This window comes from Somniosus microcephalus, chromosome 1 (assembly GCF_052327205.1).
Source record: "Somniosus microcephalus isolate GS21.2 chromosome 1, FLI_Smic_1.0, whole genome shotgun sequence".
In the NCBI taxonomy this organism is placed as follows: Eukaryota; Metazoa; Chordata; class Chondrichthyes; order Squaliformes; family Somniosidae; genus Somniosus; species Somniosus microcephalus.
In genome coordinates, this window is record NC_140987.1 from 213,363,988 (window position 1) to 213,385,114 (window position 21,127).

The 21,127-nt window shown below is 47.7% G+C and overlaps 1 protein-coding gene across 1 annotated transcript in view; it reads right to left on the reverse strand.

Moving 5' to 3' along the window:
- The window catches only part of msh3 (mutS homolog 3 (E. coli)), a 459,900-nt gene that overhangs the window by 332,241 nt on the left and 106,532 nt on the right, over positions 1 to 21,127 (reverse strand). Inside the window, exons 10-11 of the mRNA XM_085989589.1 lie at positions 2,958 to 3,072; positions 1,322 to 1,406 (exon numbers count right to left, since the gene is read on the reverse strand). Of these exons, the coding sequence (XP_085845715.1) occupies positions 1,322 to 1,406; positions 2,958 to 3,072 (200 nt within the window). The remainder of the gene's footprint in view (positions 1 to 1,321; positions 1,407 to 2,957; positions 3,073 to 21,127) is intronic.

Sequence of the window (21,127 nt, forward strand, 5' to 3'; positions counted from 1 at the left end):
TGAAATGATGGGTCTACCAGGGCAGCCTTGTTTGTGGATCTTGGGAAGGAGAAGCGGGCTGTGCCGGGTTGGGGGACTAGGAGGTTGACAGCCATGGAGGAAAGATCGCCAGAGGAGATGAGGTCAGTGACAGTCTTGGAAACCATGGCTTGATGTTTGGTACTGGGGTCATGGTCCAGGAGGAGGTAGGAAGAGGTGTCAGAGAGTTGGCATTCAGCCTCTGCATGGTGGAGGTCGGTTTGCCAAACAACAACAGCAGCACCCTTATCAGCAGGTTTAATGACAAAATTAGGATTTGATCAGAGAGAACGGAGTGCTGCAAATTCAGAGGGAAGTAGGTTGGTTGGAGTGAAGCGACCGATGTCTCGCCGGCAGTTAGCAATGAAAAGATCTAGAGACGAAGAGGCCAGAGGGAGGGGTCCGGGTAAAATGAGAATACTGAAAGCGGGGGAAACGATGGGTCTACCAGGGCAGCCTTGTTTGTGGATCTTGGGAAGGAGAAGCGGGGGGGGGGGGGGGGGAGGCTCCTGGCCAAAGAGGAGGGCACAGAGAAGAAGGCGACGGAAAAAGAGCTCAGCATCATGCCGAGCTCGAAATTCATTGAGACGGGGGAGTAAGGGGATGAAGATCAGGCCTTTGCTGAGGACAGATCGTTCGGGGTCAGAGAGGGGAAGGTCAGAGTGGATAGTGAAAACACGGCAGAGGTGAGATTGGAAGAAGGGATGGGGTCAGAGGAAAATGAAGGGGAAGGTGGTTCTGGAGGGGCGTTGGTGTCCAAGAGTTCTGAGGAAGGGTCATCGGCCTGAAACGTTAACTCGGTTTCTCTCTCCACGATGCTGCCTGATCTGCTGAGAGTTTGCAGCATTTTCTGTTGTTATACAGTCTATAAGAACACATGTCCATATTAATAAGTCATCATATTGATGCATCTTTTAATGTACTACAAGTCCATGGAAACACTCCTCACTGACTGTTGCTGCTTTAACTGTGCTGGTTGATTGCGCTGTCTACAATTAAGGTGAACATTTCAATTCAATCCAATCGCCTCTCCCGGGAGATCACATGGGTTCGGGTGGGATGGAGAGTGATAGAAGATTTGAGGTTAGGATCAGATCAGCCATGATCTTATTGAATGGTGGAGCGGGCTCGAGGGGCCGATTGGCCTACTCCTGCTCCTATTTCTTATGTTCTTATGTAAGGGAGGGGGAAGGAAGAATTCAAAATCAAGCCACCGGAAAACCCATTCACTGGCTCAACGGCAAGTTATCCAGTAGGAGCAATGTTAACATTAGATGTATTTCATTTGGCTCTTTACTCGTACCTGGTTTTGTAAAATCTCCAAGTTCTTCAAGGTCGTTCCATTGATTGACATGCATGTGGCCTCCTCAGAGAACTTGCTCAGGTTACTGGAGGGAGTCAAAAAACAGTGCTTGCATAATTACTAGACACAGCCAGAAAAACCCAAATACATCCATCATTTCTCAGTTATCTGGTCAAACCTTTCCAGTGTAACCATCACTGCCTTTGCTTTCTTTGACCTTAGAGCACCTCCCTTTTTAGTAGGAAAAAAAAAATCACAATCTAAAATGAACGCAGAAAATGTTGGAACGATGCAGCAGGTTTGGCAGCATCTGAAATTGAAAGATAGGTTCGGAATCAGAACTGATGGAGTCCCATCCAAAATGTGAGCTTAGCTCTTCTCTTCAGATACTGCCCACCTGTACATTTCCAGAATTTTGTGCTTTTATTCCCTTTTACTTGTTCTCAGTCGGCCAACTGTCCGAGTCTGGCACACACAGAAACCCAGCACTAGTTCCAAGAGCCTCCAAGCCAAGCTTTTTTTTTTATTCATTCATGGGATGTGGGCATCACTGGCAAGGCCAGCATTTATTGCCCATTCCTGGTTGCCCTCGAGAAGGTGGTGGTGAGCCGCCTTCTTGAACTGCTGCAGTCCATGTGATGTTCCGCCGAGCGCCGAGAAATCCACACAAGTCGAGTTTCTCGTTTGTCTGGTATGGAGTGCATGCTCTCTCTCCCCATTGGGATCACTCCACTTACCAAAGTCAGGAGAACTCATGGGAAGGTAGGCAGAGTAAAAGGTTAAAAGGACTCTCAAGTTTGCACAGGGGTTCCGCTGGAGTTCGACAGCTAAAACCACACAGCTCAACAGCTAAAACAATACAGCTGCTCAGCACAGAGTGCTATCGAACTTTCCACAATAACTTGCATTTATATAGCGCATTTAGGTCATCAACCTGAAACGTTAGCTCTGTTTCTATCTCCACAGGTGATGCCTGACCTGCTGAGTATTCCCAACATTTTCTACTTTTATTTATGAAATACATCAACCGATGTATAAATATTGGCTTTATGCTAATTCAGATTCTTTTTTTTTTTTTAATTACCAATGAGAAAAGGCACCTCGTCTCCTGAAGATGCTAACTTGTGTTCTCCTGGAAATAGTGGGTGAGGGTAGCTACAGAATTCCATGGATGCCGGCAGCTCTCCACAGCCTCGCTCAAGTGGCCAAATGGGAAATCTTCATGTGTAAGTCATTCGGTAATTGCTGCTGAACCTGATCTTGTCCTCACCTGGCACCCACACACACACTTTCCAGTATGAATCACTGCAGAGTGAACAGGAATGCTAACCTTGACTGATCTTGCCTGCTCCCTAACCCAGAAGTGCGGAGACCAACTGCAGCACCCCTACCATCAACCAAGGCTGAGATCACCTAACTCAGTCCAACCCAGAATCAAAGCTGGAACTTTCCTGGTCTGTATGGATGGATGTGGATAATATACCAATCCATGCACTTAAACACTGAGCCATTCGGGGAAATTCCCCTTCTGACTGCTTTTAAGCAGCAGTAAACATGACCAGTGTGCAATGTGCTCAAATGTTGTTGTGAAGCTGAAGAAAAATTAAAACACATAACCATATTTTCCTGAGCTCACCTCAGGTTATGTAGGACCTTCTCCAATTTGAATTCGGATAGATATTTGATGACCGCCGCCAGACAGGAAACGACTGGCATCTCCAAATTTAATATTATGGACAACTGTTGTGATTCTACAAAACAGAAAGTAAGCTCTTTTAAACACTGCATAAAAAAAACACAACATGAAGCTGAAGATCATCTCCAGGAGTGTAAACAAACTTCTCAAAAGCCATTGAATCAGATCAAGAGGCCCCAGTAATTAAAAGGGATTCTTCGTTGTGACTTCTTCAGAGATAAACTAAAAGGTCTCCAGTCAGCTCCCAGCTCCAATTAACTTTTAAACATCTTACTTGAGGAAAGAAAAAACTGACAGAACAAATCATCTTTGCCCCCTGCCATCAGGCGTTTATGAAGTAGCACAGACACCTAAAAGAAGTCAACAACTCGTCTTGCTCTCCTGGTGGAAGAGGTGAGTTGTATATAGGCCACCAAAGTAGTGGTAATGTAGGGCACAGTATCAATCAAAAAATTAGAAGTGAAACATAGAAGATAGGAGCAGGAGTAGGCCATTCAGCCCCTCGAGCCTGCTCCGCCATTTAATGAGATCATGGCTGATCATCCCAATTCAGTACCCGGTCCCTGCTTTCTCTCCATATCCCTTGATCCCTTTAGCCTTAAGAAATATATCTAACTCCTTCTTGAATATATTTAATGAATTGGCCTCCACTGCCTTCTGTGGTAGGCAGGTTCACCACTCTCTGGGTGAAGAAATTCCTCCTCATCTGTCCTAAATGGCTTACCCCTTATCCTTAGACTGTGACCCCTGGTTCTGGACTCCCCGACCAGCGGGAACATCCTTCCTGCATCTAGTCTGTCTAGTCCTATTAGAATTTTATAAGTTTCAATGAGATCCCCTCTCATTCTTCTAAACTCTAGCGAATATAAGCCTAATTGACCCAATCTCTCCTCATACGTCATTCCTGCCATCCCAGGTATCAGTCTGGTGAATCTTCGCTGCACTCCCTCCATGGCAAGAACATCCTTCCTCAGATAAGGCGACCAAAACTGCACACAATACTCAAGGTGTGGTCTCACCAAGGCCCTGTACAACTGCAGCAAGACATCCTTGTTCCTGTACTCAAACCCTCTCGCTACGAAGGCCAACATACCATTTGCCTTCTTAACCGCCTGCTGCACTTGCATGCTTACCTTCAGCGACTGGTGCACAAGGACACCCAGGTCTCATTGCACTTCCCCTTCTCCCAATCTATTGCCATTCAGATAATAATCTGCCTTCCTGTTTTTGACACCAAAGTGGATAACTTTGCATTTATCCACGTTATATTGCATCTGCCATGCTTCTGCCCAATCACCCAACCTGTCCAAATCATACTGGAGTTTCTCAGCATCCTCCTCACAGCACACACGCCCACCCAGCTTTGTGTCGTCTGCAAACTTGGAGATATTACATCTAGTTCCCTCGTCCAGATCATTAATATATATTGTGAATAGCTAGGGTCCAAGGACCGATCCCTGCGGTACCCCACTAGTCACTGCCTGCCACTCGGAAAAAGACCCGTTTATTCCAACTCTTTGCTTTCTGTCTGCCAACCAGTTCTCTATCCAAGTCAATACCTTGCCCCCAATCCCATGTGCCTTAACTTTACACGCTAATCTCTTATGCGGGACCTTATCGAAAGCCTTTTGAAAGTCCAAGTACACTACATCCACTGGTTCTCCCTCATCTATTTTACCAGTTACATCCTCAAAAAATTCCAGTAGATTCGTCACGTGCATGTAACAAGGGCAATATGGTAATCATGGGGGGCTTTAATATTGACTGGACAAATCAAATTACCACTAATGGTGTGGAGGACGAATTCTTGGAATGCATGCAAGATGGTTTCCTGGATCAGTATGTGGAGGAACCAACCAGGGAACAAGCTATTCTGGATCTGGTACTGTGAAATGAGAAAGGGCTAATCAATAATCTTGTGGTAAAGGGGCCTTTAGGGACAAGTTTCCATAATATGACTGAATTTTATATTGAGAGTGATGTAATCCAATCTGAAACTAAAGTATTCAATCTAAACAGAGGAAACTACAAGGGTATGAAGGACAAGCTGGCCATGGTAGATTGTGAGACTACACTAAAAGTTATGAAGGTGGACATGCAATGGCTAACATTCAAGGAAATAATGCATAATTTGCAACAAACATATATTCCTCTAGGGCATAAAAACCCAAAAGGAAAAGTGATCCAACCATGGCTAGCAAAAGAAATTAAAGCTTGTATAAAGTCAAAGGAGGAAGCTTATAAAGTTGCCAGAAAAAGCAGTCAGCCTGAGGATTGCCATCTTTTTTAGAAATCAGCAAAGGGAGATCAAGAAATTGATAAAGGGAAAATGGAATATGAGCACAAACTAGCAAAGAATATAAAAATGGATTGTAAAAGCTTCTATAGGTATGTGAAAAGGAAAAGACTGGCGAAGGTAAATGTAGGTCCTTTAGTCAGACGGGAGAATTTACAATGGGGAATGAGAAAATGGCAGAGAAATTAAATAAATACTTTGTTTCTGTCTTCAAGGAGGAAGACGCAAAAAACCTCCCAGAAATACGAGAAAACCAAGTTTGTGGCGAGAATGAGGAACTTAAAGAAATTACGATTAGTAAAAAAAAACAGTACTAGCAAAATTCATGGGACTAAAAGTCAATAAATCCCAAGGACCGGATGACCTACATCCTAGGGTTTTGAAAGAGGTGGCCATTAGGATAGTGAACGCGTTGTTGGTCGTCATCTTCCAAAATTCTATAGATTCTGGAACGGTTCCTGCAGATTGGAGGATAGCAAATGTGACCCCGCTATTTAAGAAAGGAGGGAGAGAGAAAACGGGGAACTACAGACCTGCTAACCTCATCAGTAGTTGGGAAAATGCTGGAATCCATTATAAAGGATGCAATAACTGGGCACTTAGAAACTAATAGTAAGATTGGGCAGTCAACATGGATTTATGAAAGGGAAATCCTGTTTGACAAACCTATTGGAGTTCTTTGAGGATGTAACTGGTGGAGTAGACAAAGGGGAACCAGTAGATGTGGTGTATTTGGATTTTCAGAAGGCCTTCAATAAGGTCCCACACAAGAGGTTGGTGAACAAAATTAGGGTACATGGAATTGGGGGTAATATACTAGCGTGAATTGAGAATTGGTTAACAGACAGAAAACAAAGAGTAGGGATAAATGGGTCTTTTTCATGATGGCAGGCTGTGACTAGTGGGGTACTGCAAGGATCGGTGCTTGGGCCCCAGCTATTCACAATCTATATCAATGATTTGGATGAGGGGACTAAATGTAACATTTCCAAATTTGCTGATGATACAAAGCTAGGTGGCAGTGTCAGTTGCAAAGAGGATGTGAAGAGGCTTCAAGGGGATCTCGACAGGTTCAGTGAGTGGGCGAGAACATGGCAGATGGAATATAATGTGGATAAATGTGAAGTTATTCACTTTGGTAGAAAAAACAGTAAGGCAGAGTATTTCCTAAATGGTGAAAGATTGGGGAATGCAGATGCTCAAAGGGACCTGGGTGTCCTTGTACATGAGTCACTGAAAGTGAATGTGCAGGTGCAGCAAGCCATTAGGAAGGCAAATGGTATGCTGGCCTTCATTACAAGAGGATTTGAGTACAGGAGTCTTACTACAATTATATAAGACATTGGTGAGACCACACCTGGAGTACTGTGTACAATTTTGGTCACCTTACTAAGGAAGGATATACTTGCCACAGAGGGAGTGCAACGAAGGTTCACGAGATTGATTCCTGGGATGGCGGGACTGTCGTACGAGAAGAGATTGAGTAAACAATGCCTGTATTCTCTTGAATTCAGAAGAATGAGAGGGGATCTCATTGAAGCATACAAAATTATTATAGGGCTTGATAGAGTGGATGCAGGGAGAATGTTTCACTTGGCTGGGGAGTCGAGAACCAGAGGCCATGGCCTCAGGATAAAGGGTAGGCCATTCAGGACTGAGATGAGGAGAAATTTCTTCACAGAGGGTGGTGAATCTTTGGAATTCTCTACCCCAGAGGGCTGTGGAGGCTCAGTCATTGGGTATATTCAAAACAGAAGTCAATAGATTTCTGACTATTAAGGGCATCAAGGGATATGGCGATAGGGCCGATGAATGGAATTGAGGCAGAAGATCAGCCATGATCTCATTGAATGGCGCAGCAGGCTCAAAGGGCCAAATGGCCTCCTGCTGCTCCTATTTCTTATGTTCTTACGTGTAGCAGCAGAAGGTATAGAGCCAGTCCATAGTGAGTAATTAGTCCCCATTCTTCCTACAGACCAGTGAGCCCTTATTCACTTTTCATAATCTACCAAGTCTCCTGAGGGAAAGATTCCCAAATGTTAAATAAAATTCCCCAAAAACAGCCCACGCACACACTTCCACAATTCAAACTTGGCTTGTTACTCTCCATGCATAACGTTCTAAAGAGTTTTTCAGCAAGAACAATTTGCATTTATATAGCGCCTTTAACATAGAAAAACGCCCCACGGTGCTTCTCAGAGGAAAGGTCAGAAACAAAATTTATGCCAATTCACCATTCTCCCTTTTGTAACTGAAATTACTCAATACTGCACCTGGTCTTGACTCATGTGAAAAACCACAAATCAATTTATTATATGTTTGAAAAAAAAAAGAGTTTAATTCTATTTAATTTCGAGTTAGCATTCGCTCTACTATGCATATCGCAATAGAGCAGCCCAGTCAACAACAGAATTTACATCAAAAAACATGTTGGTTTGAACCTCGCTGACGGTTGAGAGGTGCAGTTCAAACCCGGGCTGGCGGTTGGGAGGTGCAGTTCAAACCCGGGCTGGCGGTTGGGAGGTGCAGTTCAAACCTGGGCTGACGGTTGGGAGGTGCAGTTCAAACCCGGGCCGGCGGTTGGGAGGTGCAGTTTAAACCCAGGCCGGTGGTTGGGAGGTGCAGTTCAAACCCGGGCTGACGGTTGAGAGGTGCAGTTCAAACCCGGGCCGGTGGTTCGACCCGAACATGGGCGGGGCAGAGAACCACGTCTACCAGCTGTCACAGTGCCTGCTGGTGCGCGGCCACGAGTTGCTGGTGTTGAGCCGCGCCTACGGCGGCCGGCGCGGCATGCGCTACATGACGCGCGGCCTGAAGGTCTACTACCTGCCACTGCGCATGCTCCACAACCAGTCAACGGCCACCTCACTCTTCCACAGCCTGCTGCTCGTGTGCTGCGTGCGCGTGTCAGCCTGGTGCACGCGCACAGCTCCTTCTCGGCGCGCGACGCGCTCTTCCATGCGTGCATCCTGGGCCTGCGCACCGTCTTCACCGACCACTCGCTCTTCGGCTTTGCCGGCCTGAGCTCGTGCTGACCAACAAGCTGCTCACTGTGTCGCTGTGCCACAGTGCTGGCCACATCATGAGTCTTCTACACCAGCAAGGAGGCACCGTGTTGCGGGCCGCGCTCAGCCCCGACACCGTCTCCATCATCCCCAATGCCATGGATCCCACTGACTTCACCCGCGGCATCAAGCCCCAGCCCAGCACCCTCACCGTGGTGGTGGTCAGCAGGCTGGAGTACAGGAAAGATACGGCTCTTCCCCTCCACTTTCTCTCCCCCACTCCCCCTCTACACTGTGTGTCAGCTGTGGCTCAGTTGGTCGCACCCTTGCCTCAGAGTCCGAAGGTTGTGGGTTCAAGTCCCAGTCCAGGGACTTGCACACATAGGTCCGGGCTGACACTGCAGTGCGGTGCTGGGGGAGTGCTGCACTGTCGGAGGTGCCGTCTTTCAGATGAGACACAAAACCGAGATGTCTGCTCTCAGGTGGATGCAAAATTCACGTGGCACTACTTCGAAGAAGAGCAGGGGAGTTATCCCAGTGTCCTGGCCAATATTTATCCCTCAACCAACTGCTCTTTATCCCTCAATCATCCGGAGGACGACGCTTCCGGCGGTTTGGTGCTGCACTGGGGTGTTAGCCTGGATTTTCTGCTCAAGTCCCTGGAATGGAACGAATAAGGAGGCATTAGGACAGGTGACCAAAAGCTTGGTGAAAGCGGTAGGTTTACGGTGTGCATTAAGGGAGGGAGAGGCGAAGAGGTTTAGGAGTTAATTCCAGTTCTTCGAGCCTAGGTAGCTGAAGGCATGGCTGCCAATGGTGGAGCGATTTAAAATAGGTGATTCTCAAGAGGCCAGAATTGGAGGAATTCAGAGATCTCTGAGGGTTGTAGGCAATGTTCCCTGTAATTCAAAACACAGCACATGCATGGTTATTCAGAGGAACAGGAGTAGGCCAATCAGCCCCTTGAGCCTGCTCCGCCATTCAATAAGCTCATGGCTGATCTGCGATCTAACTCCATATGCCCGCCTTTGGCCCATATCCCTCAATACCTTTGGTTAACAGAAAGCTATCAATCTCCGATTTAAAATTAACAATTGATCGAGCATCAATTGCCGTTTACGGAAGAGAATTCCAAACTTCTACCACCCTTTGTGTGTTCCCTAATTTCACTCCTGAAAGGTCTGGCTCTAATTTTTAGACTATGCCCCCTAGTCCTAGAATCCCCAACCAGCAGAAATAAGTTTCTCTCTATCTACCCTATCTGTTCCCCTTAATATCCTGAAAACTTCGATCAGATCACCCTTTAACCTTCTAATTTCTAGGGAAACAACCCTAATTTGTGTAATCTCTCTGCGTAACTTAACCTTTGAAGTCCGGGTATAATTCTGGTAAACCTACGCTGCACTCCCTCCAAGACCAATATATCCTTCCTAAGGTGTGGTGCCCAGAACTGTTCACAGTACTCCAGGTGTAGTCTAACCAGGGCGTTGTATAGCTGTAGCATAACTTCTACCCCCTTGTATTCTAGTCCTTGAGATATAGGCTTTTTGATTATTTTCTGTACCTGTGATGCGCTATTAATTACTCATAAAAGACGGAGAGTTAGGAGAGTAACTAAAAGGCTTTTATTAACAAAGAACAGAGCATGCTTCTCGTGGTTGACTGGTTTCCAAGAAGGCAGGGGGCTGCAGAGCAGTCACCTTTATACCTGGGCATGTGGGTGGAGCCAGCTGAGGCATGCATAGATACAACAGTGTGCAACAACAACAACAACGGTGAACAACAATAACAGTGGTTTACCACATTCACCCCTTGTTTAAAATTGAGTCCGGCGGGGTGAAGTGTACTAAAGGTTCGTGTAAGTGAGTCTATCAGGTGGCCCTGTATGCCGTCCTGATCGTCGTGGTGGCGGCGGTGATGGTGCAGCATCCAACGTTGAATCTGGCGTCTCATTGAGTGGTTGGGTGGTCAATGACGGGTCCTGGGGCTGCGGCATGCCGTCTACAGGGGTTGGGTTGTGGGTAGTGGTGGATGGCAATGGTAGTGTTTCAGGGGCACCCGAAGGTGCGAGGTCTCGTATGGAGACTGTGTCCTCCCGCCCGTCCGGGTACACCACGTAAGCATACTGGGGGTTGGCGTGGAGGAGGCTCACCCTCTCGACCAGGGGGTCCGTTTTATGGGACCTCACGTGCTTCCGCAGTAGGACGGGTCCTGGAGACGTCAGCCATGTCAGTAGCGAGGTCCCCGATGTGGACTTCCTGGGGAAAGTGAACATTTTTTCATGGGGGGCGGCATTGGTGGCCGTACAAAGCAGTGACCGAATGGAGTGGAGCGCCGCAGGGAGGACCTCCTGCCAGCGAGAGGTCGGAAGGCCCTTAGATTTTAAGTTTAAGAGGACGGCCTTCCAAACCGTCGCGTTCTCTCTTTCCACCTGGCCGTTCCCCCGGGGGTTGTAGCTGGTGGTTCTGCTTGTAGCAATACCTCTCGTGAGCAGGTACTGACGGAGTCCGTCGCTCATAAAGGATGAGCCCCGGTCGCTATGGATATAGCTAGGGAAGCCGAACAAGGCGAGAAGGTCATTCAGACATTTCACGACCGTGGTACTGGTCATGTCTGGGCACGGGATGGCAAACGGGAAACGGGAGTACTCATCAATTATGTTGAGGAAGTACACGTTGCGGTCAGAGGAGGGGAGGGGCCGTTTAAAATCGACGCTCAGGCGCTCGAAGGGGCGAGTGGCCTTGATCAGGCTTGCTCTGTCTGGCCTATAAAAATGCGGTTTGCACTCGGCACAGATTTGGCAGTTCCTGGTCATGGTCCTGACCTCCTCGATGGCGTAGGGCAGGTTACGGGATTTGATGAAATGGAAGAACCTGGTGACCCCCGGGTGGCAGAGGTCATTGTGGAGGGTCTGCAGTCTATCAACCTGCGCGTTGGCGCATGTACCACGTGATAGAGCATCTGGGGGCTCATTGAGTTTCCCGGGCCGGTACAAGATATCGTAATTGTAGGTGGAGAGTTCAATTCTCCACCTCAAGATCTTGTCGTTCTTGATTTTGCCCCTCTGCTTATTGTTAAACATAAAAGCTACTGAACGCTGGTCAGTGAGCAGGGTAAATCGTTTTCCGGCCAGGTAATGCCTCCAATGTCGCACCGCTTACACAATGGCCTGGGCCTCCTTTTCGACAGAGGAGTGTCGAATCTCGGGGCCCTGGAGGGTCCTTGAGAAAAAGGCCACGGGTCTCCCCGCCTGGTTAAGGGTTGCAGCTAGGGCAAAGTCGGATGCGTCGCTCTCCACTTGGAAAGGGATGGACTCATCCACTGCGTGCATTGTGGCCTTCGCAATATCTCTTTTTATGAGAGTGAAGGCTGCACATGCCTCTGCTGTCAGGGGGAAGGAGGTGGACTTGATGAGGGGTCTGGCTTTGTCCGCATAGTTGGGCACCCACTGAGCATAGTAAGAGAAAAACCCTAGGCATCTCTTCAGTGCTTTTTGGCAGTGGGGGAGGGGGAGCTCCATAAGGGGGCGCATTCTGTCGGGGTCGGGGCCAATGACTCCGTTCTCCACTACGCAGCCAAGAATGGCGAGGCGCGTGGTGCGAAACATACATTTGTCCTTGTTGTATGTTAGATTCAGCCGCTGGGCCGTACGGAGGAATTTCTCCAGGTTAACGTCATGGTCCTGCTGGTCGTGGCCGCAGATGGTGACGTTGTCTAGATAGGGGAAGGTGGCCTGCAGCGCGTTCTGGTCAACCATTCGGTCCATCTCCCTTTGGAAGACCGAAACCCCGTTGGTGACGCCGAAGGGGACTCGGAGGAAGTGGTAGAGACAACCGTCAGCTTCAAAAGCTGTGTACTGGCGGTCCTCAGCCCTGATGGGGAGCTGGTGGTATGCCGACTTCAGATCAATCGTCGAGAACACCCGGTATTGTGCTATCTGATTGACCATGTCAGATATGCGGGGGAGTGGGTATGCATCTAACTGGGTGTAGCGATTGATCGTCTGGCTGTAGTCAATAACTAGGCGCTGTTTTTCGCCAGTCTTCACTACCACCACTTGTGCTCGCCATGGGCTAGTGCTACCCTCAATAATCCCTTCCTTCAGGAGTCTCGCTACCTCGGATTTAATGAAGCTCCTATCCCCGGCACTGTAACGCCTGCTTTTGGTAGCGATGGGCTTACAGTCGCGGGTGAGGTTAGCGAACAAGGGGGGGGGGGGGGGGACTTTAAGCGTGGAGAGGCTGCAAATGGTGCGTGGCGGGCGATTTAAAAGCTGCTGGCTGCAGACTGTGAGTGGGGGGAGGGGTCCGCCGTACGCTAATGTGACACTTTTAAGGTGGCACTGAAAATCCAACCCCAGTAGAACGGCAGCACAGAGATGGGGCAGGACAAGAAGTTTAAAATTTTTGTATTCTGTGCCCCTTACTGAAAGTGTCACTACACAGTAGCCACCGACGTCTGCTGAATGGGATTTGGAAGCCATAGAGATCCGATGGCGCGTTGGCAGGACCGGGAGAGAGTAACTGCGCACCGTGTCGGGGTGGATAAAGCTCTCCGTGCTCCCGCTGTCAAAAAGACAGGTAGTGGCGCGGCCGTTTACCGTAATGTCCATCGTGGACCTGGACAGTTGGTGAGGGAGAGATTGGTCCAGCGTCACGGAGGCCAGCGTATGGTCGAGCGAGTCGCTGTGGTCGTCAGACGAGGCGGTGGTTGAGTCCGGGTCACCCGCGATTGGAGTTGGAGGCGTCCAAGATGGCGGACAAAATGGCTGCGCCCGTGATCCCGATCCCCACGCGGCTGGAGGTGTCCAAGATGGCGGACAAGATGGCTGCCCCCACGGTTCACACGCGGCGCTGCTGGCGTTAGCGGTTTTACCTTTGCAGGCGCTGACGTAGTGTCCTTTCTTCCCGCAGCCAGAGCAGGTAGCGTTTTTCGCCGGGCAGCGTGCTCTGGGGTGTTTTGCCTGGCCACAAAAGTAACAATTCGGGCCCTTGGACATCGCTGCAGCAGTTGGTGCGGGGGGTGGCGGTCCCATGACCCAAGGTTGCGGCGTCCACGGTGCGGAGCGGTTAGGGGAGAATGCGTCCATATTCCAGTGGGCCGCGTCTAGCGAGAGCGCAAAGGACACTGCCTTCTTCAGGTTGATTTCGCCCTTCTCCAGCAGTCTCTGCCAGGAGTAGTCGGACTTGAGGCCCGCAACGAAAGCATCTCGGATAAGTCCCTCCGTGTGTGTCGCAGCCGATACCTCTTTACAATCGCAGGCTCGGCCGAGTATCTGTAGTGCCCGTAGGAATGCCTCCACCGATTCCCCGGACTGCTGTTTGCGGGATCTCAGGAGGTGTCTGGCATAAACCGTATTTACCGGGCGTGTGTATTGTCCTTTTAGCAGATCGATAGCCGCCGCGTAGGTAGTCGCGTCCTGGATGAGCGTGTAGACTTGGTGGCCCACCTTGGAGGCCAGGATTTTTAGTTTGTTTCCATCTAGTGTCACGGCTGAGGCTTCCAGGTAAGCTTCGAAGCAACGCAGCCATTGTGCGAACTTGGTAGACGAACCCGCCTCTTGAGGGTCTAGGTCCAGGCATGTTGGTCTGAGGGCATGCAGCAGCGCCTGCTGCTCAGCGTTTGGTGCCGTCATTTGCTGCAGCGCCTGCTGCTCAGTGTTTGGTGCCGACATTTTGTTTTTGTTAATAAAATTGATGCGCTATTAATTACTCATAAAAGACGGAGAGTTAGGAGAGTAACTAAAAGGCTTTTATTAACAAAGAACAGAGCATGCCTCTCGTGGTTGACTGGTTTCCAAGAAGGCAGGGGGCTGCAGAGCAGTCACCTTTATACCTGGGCATGTGGGTGGAGCCAGGGGCGGAGCCAGCTGAGGCATGCATAGATACAACAGTGTGCAACAACAACAACAGTGAACAACAATAACAGTGGTTTACCACAACCTGTTCATGACATTTTAATGATCTATGTACCTGAACCCCAAAGTCTCTTTGGACAGCCACTGTTTTTAGCTTTTCGCCATTTAGAAAGTACCCTGTTCTATCCTTTTTAGGCAGAGTAGATGACCTCACATTTGCTTACATTGAAATCCATTTGCCACAGTTTTACCCATTCACTTAATCTATCAATATCCCTTTGTAATCTTATGCTTTCATTTACACTGTCTACAATGCCGCCTATCTTTGTGTCATCGGTAAATTTGGATATATGACTTTCTATGCCATCACCTAAGTTGTTAATAAATACAGTGAATAGTTGAGGCCCCAATGCAGATCCCTGCGGGACACTAGTCACATCCTGCCAATTAGAGTACCTGCCCATTATCTCTACTCTGTCTCCTGCCGCTCAGCCAATTTACTAACCAGGTCAATAATTTGCCCTCAATTCCGTGGGCTTCTACCTTAGATAACCATCTCTTATGTGGGACTTTCTCAAATGCCTTCTGGAAGTCCATATAAATAACATCCATAGACATTCCACTGTCCACTACTTTAGTCACCTCTTCAAAAAATTCAATCAGGTTTGTCAGGCATGACCTACCCTTTACAAATCTATGCTGACTCTCACTAATCAACTGAAAATTTTCAAGCTGTTCAGTCACTCTATCTTTAATTATAGACTCTAGCAATTTCCCAACAACAGATGTCAGGCTAACTTGGTCTATAATTCCCTGACCAAAAAAATTGCAGGGATACGGAGAAAGAGCGGGGAGTGGGACTAACTGGACTGTTCTTCGAAAGAGCCGGCACAGATTCGACGGGCCGAATGACCTCCTGTGCTGTACTACTCTGTTATTCAATCATTCCCGAAAAGATGGGGGGGGGGTTGAAGAAAACAAAACTGCTCAATAATAGATGCTATCCTCTATTAATCTAGTCATTTGAACTCTCCATAGAAGTGCCTGACACACACATGGCTTCATGTCACATGAATATTTAGAGCTATTTTGAAATTGTAACTACTACAGACAAGCCATTCTCTTCATGTAAACATTTCAATGTAATCTTCATTAAAGCAATTTTATTATTAAAGTGGATTCTTCAATCTAGAGAACCTACTGTTAATAGTAACACTGCTTTACTACAGATTACATGGAAATGTTTACAGGAGGGGAATAATTTGTTTGTGGTCATTACAAGTTCAATATCCTAAAAACTAGACAAATCATGCACAAAATGTCCCTTCAAATAAACGAGTTAGCCCTCACCTAGACCTCAGCTAATACCCAAACCAGCAGCTCATGGGACAAATACACAGATGTTAGAAATGCTTATGAAATATATACTATACGCATAATATAAATAAAATATAAATAGGAAAGCTTTTAGGCTATCGAGGGCTCTCATACCGCTTATTGATCTGGTCTTATTAAAAAACCTTTGAATGTAATCCTGTAAGCAGCCTGCAACACCAGAAATGACGACAATATGTTTTAAATGGCCAACTCTTCTCTACTGATAAGGGTGCATGCAACTGAACACTTTACAGGGGATTGAGTAATTACAGTCATACCACACTGCCCTGAACTCCACGTAACATTTGTTTGCAGGATTCAAAAGATTGGTAGGAAAACAAGCAGAGTAAAGTGAAATGTAACTAGAAGGGTAAGGGCAGGGAGCTACTCCTGAGAACAACAATTTTCAAAATATCCTTAAAATTTTAATCTTCTCCTCCTCCCCTTCCCAACCACCAACTAGAGATATTCACCACTGTGCTAGTTCTGTAGCAGCTCAGGTTGCCAATCCTCACTGATTACCCTGGAGTCTCATCGCTTTATTGCTGCTGGCAACCCAGGAGAAAGGCGTGTTGCATGCGAGGTTCGCACACGCACACCCTCGTCGCTTACAGGGAATCGGATGGTCACACTGCATCGAGATCGATTTAGATAAGCTATACGATGACTACTGCATTTTACAACAAATAAGGTAAATAAATTCATAGGAGCAAAGGATTGAAGTTTTCAAGCCAAATTTTTAAACTCGTATCTTTCACGCTTTCAATCCCATGTCTCAAACGCAGACTGCGACAGGGTTTACAGCTTAATGACTCAGCTTCGGAGCAAAGAAAGGAATCGGTTAAGTGAAAGTCTTGTCAACGCAGAGTTCAGGTGCAGCTCAAGTACAGTATGTCTTGCAGTGACTTATAAATATGTTTAAAAAATTCTAGAGTTGCTGAAAGTAGCAAGTAACTGACTTAAGCAATTTGAGAAAGAATCTACTAACAAAGACGCTCATCTATAATTGACCCAACCATTATAAGGTGGGTGCAATAACATGTGCAAACTGATTCAATCAAGTGTCACATGATCAAACCTCAAGGAACACATCCAACCAGAGTTCGCAACCCCAGTAGCAGCTTGGTGAATATCGGGCAAGGCAGGTCATGGAGTCATAAAAGATTCACTCTACATCCACTGGGTCCACCCTCTGTGCCCTTCAATCCTCACTCAATCTCACCCATTACATAAACTCTCCCACTCAGTCCACAATCACTCCCTCAGCTTTGCGCTCTCTCAAGGCCTGTCCATCTCTAAATCACCAACAAGGCTGCCTCTGATCATTTCTTCCCTTCCCCAACTACTCGACTCCCTACATTCCTCGCTATTTGCCCCTGGGGGAAAAAATCTCTCTCCCAGTTTTCTCACTAATTCACTCTCAAATAAATGCTTCCCCTTGGTGGACGACTTTATACAAGGCCCAAACAATCGATATCCTTTATTTGGCTGTATCCGTTTAAATGTGATGTGAAGGCCTTTGGATTAAGTGACCCTCAATATAATTCTCCTCCCTGCGCAAACCCCAAGTAGTGCAAAGGGCCTATTTTTTTTTAATTCGTTTATGGGATGTGGGCGTCGCCAGCAAGGCCAGCATTTATTGCCCATCCCTAATTGCCCTCGAGAAGCTGGTGGTGAGCTGCCTTCTTGAACCGCTGCAGTCTGTGTGGTGAAGGTACACCCACAGTGTTTAGGTAGGGAGTTCCAGGATTTTGACCCAGCGACGATGAAGAAACAGCGATATATTTCCAAGTCAGGATGGTGTGTGACTTCGAGGGGAACTTGGGAGGTGGTGGTGTTCCCATGCGCCTGCTGCCCTGGTCCTTCTAGGTGGAAGAGGTCGCGGGTTTGCAAGGTGCTGCCGAAGAAGCCTTGGTGAGTTACTGCAGTGCATCTTGTAGATGGTACACACTGCAGCCACAGTACGCCAGTGGTGGAGGGAGTGAATGTTTAAGGTGGTGGATGCGGTGCCAATCAAGCCGGCTGCTTTGCCCTGGATGGTGTCGAGCCTCTTGAGTGTTGTTGGAGCTGCACTCATTCAGGTAAGTGGGGAGTATTCCATCACACTCCTTACTTGTGCCTTGTAGATGGTGGAAAGGCTTTGGGGAGTCAGGGGGTGAGACACTCGCCGCAGAATACCTAGCCTCTGACCTGCTCTTGTTGCCACGGTATTTATGTCCAGTGTCAATTTAAAACTGTCCAGTTAAGTTTCTGATCAATGGTGACCCCCAGGATGTTGATGGTGGGGGATTCGGCAATGGTAATGCTGTTGAATATAATGGGGCGGTGGTTAGTCTCTCATTGTTGGAGATAGTCATTGCCTGGCACTTCTGTGGCGCAAATGTTACCTGCCACTTATCAACCCATGCCTGAACGCCGTCCAGGTCTTGTTGCTTGCGGGCATGGACTGCTTCATTATATGAGGAGTTGTGAATGGCACTGCAGTCATCAGCGAACATCCCCATTTCTGACCTTATGTTGGAAGGAAGGTCATTGATGAAGCAGCTGAAGATGGTTGGGCCTAGGACACTGCCCTGAGGAACACCTGCAGCGATGTCCTGGGGCTGTGATGATTGACCTTTAACCACCACAACCATCTTCCTTTGTTCTAGGTATGACTCCAGCTGGTGTAGAGTTCCCCCCCACCCCCCCGATTCCCATTGACTTCAGTTTTACTGGGGCTCCTTGATGCTACACTCGGTCAAATGCTATCTTGATGTCAAGGGCAGTCACTCTGACCTCAGCATGAGTCATGAACATGGCTCCCAGAATCCAACTCTTCAGTGTGGCAGCGCACATAACAATCCCGTTAGCACTCTTACTGGCATCACTCATTGGTCCTATTATTGTTTGTTGAAAAATGGATTACCTTTTATCAAGAGCTATATACTATTACTAATAATAATATATTTTATTACTAGGTTTGAGAAATGAAGCAAATAGTTTATTACTAAACATTATTAGCACTACTTTCCTTACAAAATAGATACTCGGAACACAAGTTAAAATGAGAAAGTATATCGACTGCATCACAAATGATGAATAACAAAATGATATCTTTTGAAAATATGCATCTGTTCTGATTAGGTGCTAAGAGTTTTTTTTAATCATATAGGTACTACTCTGAGACTGTTACCTGTGGAGTGCAGTGCAAAGTTAGCAGATCAAATATATGTCAGCTACATCTTGCTCTGCCCAACAACAAATGAAGCCCTGAACAGAGAGAGTCAGGTGATCCAAATGTACGACCGGGTAACATTTGCAAACTTAATTATTCACTATGGCTTGATTTTCATGCAGAGTGCAGTACGAGAGACTGCTTCACGGTGGTGATCTCATACCACTTGGCTTTAGTGCACTCAGGAATCTGATTGCCTGAAGTACAATATCGCTTTTGTGTAGCTGTGCCGACAAACCCGCATCAGACTGACACACAAACAATGATAGACTCGACTATTCCAGGGCTCTCCTGGCCGGCCTTCAACCTTGCACCCTCCATAAGTTTGAGCTCATTCCAAACTCTGCTTCCCGTGTCCTAACTCGCACCAAATCCCCGGTTATAGTCCAACAGCTTTATTTGAAATCACAAGCTTTCGGAGCGCTGCTCCTTCTTCAGGTGAAGTGGAGAAATGCATAAAGACACAGCTTATATAGTCAGAGAATCATGTCAGATGTTTACAGGTAACCTTTCCAACTGCCATTTATCACACCTCGGCAGAGAGATAATCACAGCAGTCAAAGGTGTGAATGGTGTCCAAACAGGTCAGTCAGGGAAACATTACATCAAAAAACAATGAGGTGGGGTCACAAGGGGTCAAATATTGCAGATGCTGGGGTCTGTATGAAAAACAAAAAAAGACAAAAAACATTTTTTTTGGCTGGAAATCACAGCAGGTCCGGCCGCATCTGTGTAGAGAGAACAAGCCAATGTCGACTCGAGTCTGGATGACCCTGCATCAGGTGGGGTTACATGTAGCGTGACATGAACCCAAGATCTCGGTTAAGGCCGTCCTCATGGGTGCGGAACTTGGCTATCAGTTTCTGCTTGACGATTTTGCGTTGTCGTGTGTCTCGAAGGCCACCTTGGAGACACGGAACGGAACTACGCATCCCACCATCAAACTCACCATGGACTACTCCTCAGAATCAGTCTCATTCCTGGACACACGAATCTCCATCAAAGACGGACACCTCAGCACTTCACTCTACCGCAAGCCCACGGACAACCTCACGATGCTTCACTTCTCCAGCTTCCACCCTAACCACGTTAAAGAAGCCATCCCCTATGGACAAGCCCTGCGAATACACAGGATCTGCTCAGACGAGGAGGAACGCGATGGACACCTACACACTGAAAGACGCCCTTGTAAGAACGGGATATGACGCTCGACTCGTCGATCGACAGTTCCGACGGGCCACAGCGAAAAATCGCATAGACCTCCTCGGAAGACAAACACGGGACACAACCAACAGAGTACCCTTCGTCGTCCAGTACTTCCCCGGAGCGGAGAAACTACGCCATGTTCTTCGCAGCCTTCAACATGTCATCGATGACGACGAACACCTCGCTAAGGCCATCCCCACGCCTCCACTACCCGCTTTCAAACAGCCGCCTAACCTCAAACAGACCATCGTTCGCAGCAAATTACCCAGCTTTCAGGAGAACAGCGACCACGACACCACACAACCCTGCCACAGCAACCTCTGCAAGACATGCCAGATCATCAACACAGATACCATCATCACACGTGAGGACACCACCCACCAGGTACATGGTACATACTCATGTGACTCGGCCAACGTTGTCTACCTCATACGTTGCAGGAAAGGATGCCCCGGAGCATGGTACATCGGCGAGACCATGCAGACACTGCGACAACGGATGAACGGACACCGCGCAACAATCACCAGGCAGGAGTGTTCCCTCCCAGTCGGGGAACACTTCAGCAGTCAAGGACATTCAGCCTCCGATCTTCGGGTAAGCATTCTCCAAGGTGGCCTTCGAGACACACGACAACGCAAAATCGTCGAGCAGAAACTGATAGCCAAGTTCCGCACCCATGAGGACGGCCTTAACCGAGATCTTGGGTTCATGTCACGCTACATGTAACCCCACCTGATGCAGGGTCATCCAGACTCGAGTCGACATTGGCTTGTTCTCTCTACACAGATGCGGTCGGACCTGCTGTGATTTCCAGCCAAAAAAAATGTTTTTTGTCTTTTTTTGTTTTTCATACAGACCCCAGCATCTGCAATATTTGACCCCTTGTGACCCCACCTCATTGTTCTTTGATGTAATGTTTCCCTGACTGACCTGTTTGGACACCATTCACACCTTTGACTGCTGTGATTATCTCTCTGCCGAGGTGTGATAAATGGCAGTTGGAAAGGTTACCTGTAAACATCTGACATGATTCTCTGACTATATAAGCTGTGTCTTTATGCATTTCTCCACTTCACCTGAAGAAGGAGCAGCGCTCCGAAAGCTTGTGATTTCAAATAAAGCTGTTGGACTATAACCTGGTGTCGTGTGACT